We start from the raw sequence: 6,380 nt of genomic DNA, 5'->3' as shown, positions 1-6,380 counted from the left end.
TGGAGAACCTTGCATTTTTCAGTGTTAAACACCATCAGGTTCTCATTCGCCCATTTGCTGAGCCTGTCCAGGTCAGCCTGAATCACCCTCCTGTCTTCAGGTGTAGATGCTTTGCCCCAAAGTTTGGTGTCATCGGGGAACTTGGCCATTTCGCTCCTGACTCCAATGTCCACATCATTAATGAAGATGTTGAACAATATGGATCCAAGGACAAAGCCTTGGGGGACCCACTGGTCACAGGACACCATGACAATTGACTTCTGTCAATTACCACCCTCTGGGTCTGACCACGGAGCCAATTTCCCAGCCAGTGGATCGCGGTGGACCCAAGGCCACAATTGGCCAGTTTTGCCAAGAGGTGATTATGGGATACCAGATAGAAGGCTTTCCTGAAGTCAAGATATAGGACATCAATCTCTTCTCCTTCGTCCAGGTGATAGGTCACCTGGTCATAAAAGGAAATGAGACTGGTCAAGCAAGACCTACCTGCAACAAACCCGTGCTGGCTATCCCTCAGGATGTTGGTGTCGGCCAGTCCATTAAGGATGGCCTCTTCAATAAACTTTTCTAGATGCTATAATATTACACACACACTTTACAGGATATAACAAGATTAATCTCTCTGTTCTAAAACTTCATATACGTCTCCAGGTCTATTGTAACCTAATACAGATGCAATATAAATTTGAATTTAAATAAGTCCTTTACTTAAGAAAAAAAAAAGCCTCTTTCATGGGAAGAAGTTAATTATTTCATTTTTAGAAAAGCTAACATTCTTAACGTACCTTGTATTGAGGCAAGTATCAAAAGGAGACACAGGTATTTCATTTGCTTGATCCATTTTTGTCTTCATAATACATGGGCTAGTTCTATGTTCTTTGTTAGCCAAACTCTCTTTGCCTGCAATATTTGCATAACATAGTACAATAAATCAGCCACATCCTGAATATTTGTTTGAAATTATTTTGATTTTTGCAGACTAATTTTTTAAACAAAATAAAAACAAAGCACAAATACCATTTTCTTGTATTTCTAAAAATGACACCATAAATCAGTAGGTTTCAAACCGTGTTCCAAGATAGTCATCAGAGGTTTTGCAAAGAGACTGGGGGTAATGACAGAGTGGGTCAGGGGGTGGTACACTGCCACTGCCAGGTTGGGTCACCTGGCTCTGCCTCAGCTCACAGAGCACCTTATACATGACAGAGCTCTGCTCCAACATGTCTGAATTAGCACACATCAGAGAAGACTGGATCAATCAAGTCTGCTGCAAGTTTGCTGGAGAGTGCCAATTAGCATGTTCCAGCAGCTTCCCTGTCACCTGTAGTGGTGTCCCTGTTTTTCAAAACTGAGGCGGAGGCACTTTAACTAAAGCTCGTTTGATGAGTTTCAAGTGCCCCTGCTGCCATTTTGAAGTGCAGGACACTGAATACATGTGATACTGTGGGCACAAGTGGCTCTCGGAGCCACTCTAATTATAGCGCCTCCCTCCCTCCACCCTAGAGCACGTGTATAGACACCCACAGTGGTTCCATGGCAGAAGAGGCATGAACAGTTCTGTCACTTTAGGAAGTTTGAAACTGAATGCTGTAAAAATCAGTCAGAGCATTTTCAAATGCTATGTCAAAATGACAGTACTAAAAATAATCTAAATATATACCAAAAACTCCTGTGAAATTCAGCCTTGTTTAATTAACATTTATTTCAATTTATTCTTATGCATTTTTCATAATATAAGATACAATATCACCACACTGCTTGTTATTACCAGAGAAGAGATTTTTGCAAGAGCCCCTCCTCTGCCCCAGAATCACCTTTACATTTATTTTGTCAGCATCATCTCAAGTCTGTACAAGCAACCATTTTCTTGGGTTGAGTGAACAATTATAAAGAAGAAAACATTTGTGGTATTATGGATGAAGCCCAAACAGTACTTTTTATATGTAAGTGTCCCTTGAACAGTTGAGTGTCTGGAAACAGTAAGTGAAAAAGCACTATCACCTTGGGAAATGGGACTGGACTTACACACCCCAGATTGGTGTGCAGTTACTCACAGGAATTGTCCTACTGACTCCAATCAGATTGCTTTCAGACTGCTCATTAACTAACTGTTCAGGCATGAAAATAAGGGGTTCATAATACAAGGCTTTATTCAAATGTAGTGTAAAGACTGATATTCAAAAACAATAAAAATAACACTTTGCAACAGGAATGCTCAAACCCCAGTAGATGGCTCTGTGCCATCTGGCCTGCAGGGCTCCCTATGGGTCCAGAAGTTTGGCAGCAGAAAAGCAGTGGCACTGCTCCTCCACCACCAAATTTCCAGATCTACGGGGAATCCTGAGCCCTGTGCATTAGATCAGGCACTCAGTCCCAGAGCACAGGGCTGAGCAGAGGCAGTGCTAGACTCCCAGCACATGGTGGGTGGGAGCGGAGGTGCCAGGCCTCAGGGTCTGATTGGTGTGGGGGGCTGGGTAGGAGCAGTGCTGGGCCCCAGGGTCCTAATTCTAGTGTTTGGGGCCGGGCAGGGGCGGTGCCAGGCTTCTGGAACCCAATCCCAGCCCCCTGGGGTGGGAGGCAATAGTGCCAGATCCCTAGGGACCAATCCCAGTACATTGAGGTGGGAGATGATGGTGCTGGGGGCCTCCTGAGGCTGCAGCCACAGCAGTCCCGCCAGGTGGAGTCTGGGGGTGGCCCAGCAGGTAGCCCAGCTCCTCTTTTCAGCAGCACATGCTGCCCAAGCACGCACTGCTTCATTCCCTGCCCCCCCCCGCAGTTTTTATTTTATTTTATTTTTTTGACTCCTGGATATCCTGGGGTCAAAAAAGCCCTCAGCAAAAAAACAAACAAACCCCAGAGCAGCACACGGTTGGGCAACACACTCTTGCAGTGCAGAGAACACTGGACTGTGTGGTATGTGGCACTGCAAAACTGTTTGCAGTGCCACACCTCCCGATGGCGCTCGTCTGGACATGCCCATAGAGCGCATCCTCATGGAGCAGGAAAGTATTTTCTCCGGGGACAACTAGCAGCAGCACATATCTATCCTACCAATTTGTGTTGGAAACACTTTGGCTAACTAGTTAGTGGTTTAAAATGTAAATCATCCTTTCCAAAAAGAACATATATACTGCATCTAGGGATATAAATAATTTTTAAATAATAGCTGTTTAACCTCCTCTAATTATATTGGTTAAATGATTAAATCAATAACACAGTAGTTCACATATGGCCTTTTACACGGCAGGGGAGGAGGCAAGCACCACCAGACAACACAGCTCACCTGAAGCTGCAGGTGGCAGGGCAGCACCAGGTGAAGGCCTGCTGCTGGTGCTCCGGGAGGGAGGAAGCACCTGTGAATGAGCAACTAATTACTTAACTGGGCCCTCGTCTGGGTCACTAGACCCTCCTGTTTTCCTCTTTAACCTTATAGGCTATGGGTACTGGTCCTACCCCTTGCCCCTTCCACTCCCCGCTCTGCTACCTTCCTTGTTTCTGAGGCACCACACAGCTTCCCTTGCTAGCCACACTGTGTGCTGCACTAAATGTTTACTGGTAATGCATAGCTGGTACAAATTATTTCTTAAATGAAATCTTTAAAATTTTACAAGGAGGAAGTAAGTTTTATCACCTGGAACCCGAGACCCTGCTCCTGCCTCTGTTCAAGGTAATTTGTATAATTACAGAGCCCAGAGATACCTTACCACCTACAAAATACCCGCCCAAAAGAGCATTCCATCCCTTTACTCTTGTGAAATATGAAATATCATAACCAGAAGGAAATATGACTATAACCTGCTTGCCACCAAACAACTTCAAGGTAAACAGACTTCCAACTTCTCTCTGAGCCTAGCCTGCATAAAATAAACTGCGTCAATAGGAGATTTTAACCACACCTTTAACTCTCCTATGAAACATGAACTTTCATTTCTACCTGGGAGAACGTTTATAATCTTTTCTCCTATACCTGAAGAAGGGTGCTTGTGCCCGAAAGCTTGCAATTAAAGAAATTCTTTTGCAAAAATCTAGTTGGTCTAATAAAAAAATATCACATCTACCACGAGTTCTGAGTCCTCACTGGTATGAATATACTTATCGGTTGAACGTTTAACCTTTCAACATCCTTAAGAGCATCACTACAGAATTTGCTGCTAATGTGCTTTTTTAAACTGGTGAATTAGTACCCAGATCATTTGTATCAGGAGAGTTTGTGTCCTGTTCAACTGGCAGCTAGTTGCTGAATTAAAGATGAAATGGCTGACTAGCTCCTGCGGCTTTTACTTCAAATGCACTGCTGAGCTCCAGGTAAGTGGAAAAGTAGTGTACTCAGAAGTGAAAGTAGCAGCAAATAGGCACTGCAGTTGTATGTTAAGACTTCTATTTCTCAAGGCATTGTGTATTTCTCCACAGCTGGAGCTCCTCAATGCTGTCCAGCAAAACTGATAGAAACAACTGTGCCCTTGAAGTAAAAGCTGCTGCTGCATGAAGTACTCCAGCTACTTCCCAGTTTTTATTTCAATGGACACTGCCATCTTTGATCAGCTGCACAGGATGACTATGAACTCCAGCCAGGTGGGAAAGGGACACCTTTGGAACTAAAAGTTGCTTCAAATGGCTCGAGCACTTGAATGGTCCTGTGCAGTTCTTTGCTGTAGCTCTGCATACCCCTGGTTACTTCACAAGCCATCATGTTCTTAAGTGCACAAGGAACCCGACCTTCCAAAGTATTTGGATTGCAATGTACCTTTTTTTTTTTTTTTTTTGGGGGGGGGGGGGGTTGTTTGTTTCTTTCTTTCTTTCGTATAAGGCTGAAGAATTTTTTTTGTACATTTCGATATAACATGAAAAATATAGTAAAGTAATAGTGACTAATTATCTCAGGAAAAGTTGAAAATATGGCTAGCTACTGATTAATCACCCCTGAACAATTAACCATCATCATTACCCATCCCTCTGGAGTGCCCAATTAATCATATTTTACTGTAGCTCATTTAAATCTGATCTGAGATGTAAATACTGAAACTTGTAGGTACGTCAAAAGGGGGATAAAAATGCCAGGCAGGGTGTGAGTGCATAACCCATTTAGTTAGGAGTAAGTTAGGAACACAAGGCCAGTCTACAGGCTGGACCAGGCCTATAGACTGGCCTCAAAGACCAGATCCAGCACACAGGGCCAGCCCAGGGCAGGCACTGTGTGCAGTATGCCACATACGCTGCTTGCAGCACATGTGCCCGCTCTACTCCCACACTGTATGCAGCACACACCAGCCCTGGCCTGGCACATGACACACAGCACGCAGGGTTGGGCTGGTCCTGTATCTAGCACAGCGGTGGGCAATTATTTTGGGCAGAGGGCTGCTTACCCAGTTTTGGCAGGCTGTCGAGGGCCACATGGGCAGCCCTGCCCCTTGACAGGTGCCCTGCCCCCTGGTCACCATCTTGGGATCAATGTCCCAATGTCCCAGGGCCAGCACTGGTGGGGCCCAAAGCAGGGCACAGGCCGGCAGAAGTCTGTGGAGCCAGGCTGGGCTGCACCAGCAGGGAGAGGGGGGAGCTGGCCCGGCTCCATAGAGCCCCTGCCAGCCAGGACCCCATGCTCCTGCCACCCTCCTCTATGCCCTGCCAGCACTGGCCCCGGGACACCGGTGTGAGCCCTGTGCTCCCGCACCTGCTCACTCCCAGTGCCCCAACCTCCTGCTTGCTGGCAGGGAAGAAGCTGGTGCTGAGCGCGGGGAAAAATGGCCCCTTGCCCGCCCTATGGCCAGTGCTCCCTGCTGCAGGCGCTAGCAGCCCATGTGGGCTGCAAGCAGCTACAGCTCAGGGTGCCAGCCACAGGGCAAGAAAGGGGCTGCTCTTCCCCATGCTCAGCACCAGCTTGTAACCCAGCCCCGCTGCCAGCCTGGGCTCCACACCAGCTCCAGGCTCATCTGTCAGCAGCAGCAGCTGCAGCCTCCCTGCTTGCCACACCAGACAGTGTTGACTGCTGCTGGCCATCTGGAGCTCACGCACTAGACAGCAAGGAGGCAGCAGTGGCAAACACTGCCCAGCGCGGCAAGCAGGGGGGCTGCAGCTGCTGTTGCCATGTGCAGCCCTGACAGGCAAGCCCTGAGACAGCACAGGTCCCAGGCTGGCAGTAGGGCTGGGTTACAAGGTGGTTCTGAGCACGCAGGGGGCGGGGGGGAAGCAGCTCCTCGCCCACCCTGTGGCTGGCACCCCACACTGCAGCCACTCGTAGCCTGTGCAGGGTTGTCTGGAGCAGGCACAGGCATCCTCACGTGGGCTGCATGTGGCTGCAGCATGGGGCACCAGCCACGGGCGGGCGAGGAGCTGCTTTCCCCCCCCGCCCTGCGCTCAGCACCACCTTGTAACCTACCCCACAT

At 47.7% G+C, this 6,380-nt stretch overlaps 1 protein-coding gene across 2 annotated transcripts in view; it reads right to left on the bottom strand.

Moving 5' to 3' along the window:
• BRCA2 (BRCA2, DNA repair associated) overlaps positions 1-6,380 on the bottom strand; it is an 86,393-nt gene that overhangs the window by 69,896 nt on the left and 10,117 nt on the right. For both annotated transcript variants that reach the window (XM_019524518.1, XM_019524519.1), the window contains exon 4: positions 786-900. In XM_019524518.1, coding sequence (XP_019380063.1) covers positions 786-900 — 115 coding nt within the window. The remainder of the gene's footprint in view (positions 1-785; positions 901-6,380) is intronic.

This window comes from Gavialis gangeticus, unplaced genomic scaffold (genome assembly GCF_001723915.1).
Source record: "Gavialis gangeticus isolate Ggan-Ray unplaced genomic scaffold, GavGan_comp1, whole genome shotgun sequence".
Lineage (NCBI taxonomy): Eukaryota > Metazoa > Chordata > Crocodylia > Gavialidae > Gavialis > Gavialis gangeticus.
Note: the sequence above shows the minus strand (reverse complement) of the source record. Positions and strands in the feature narration are given on the sequence as shown.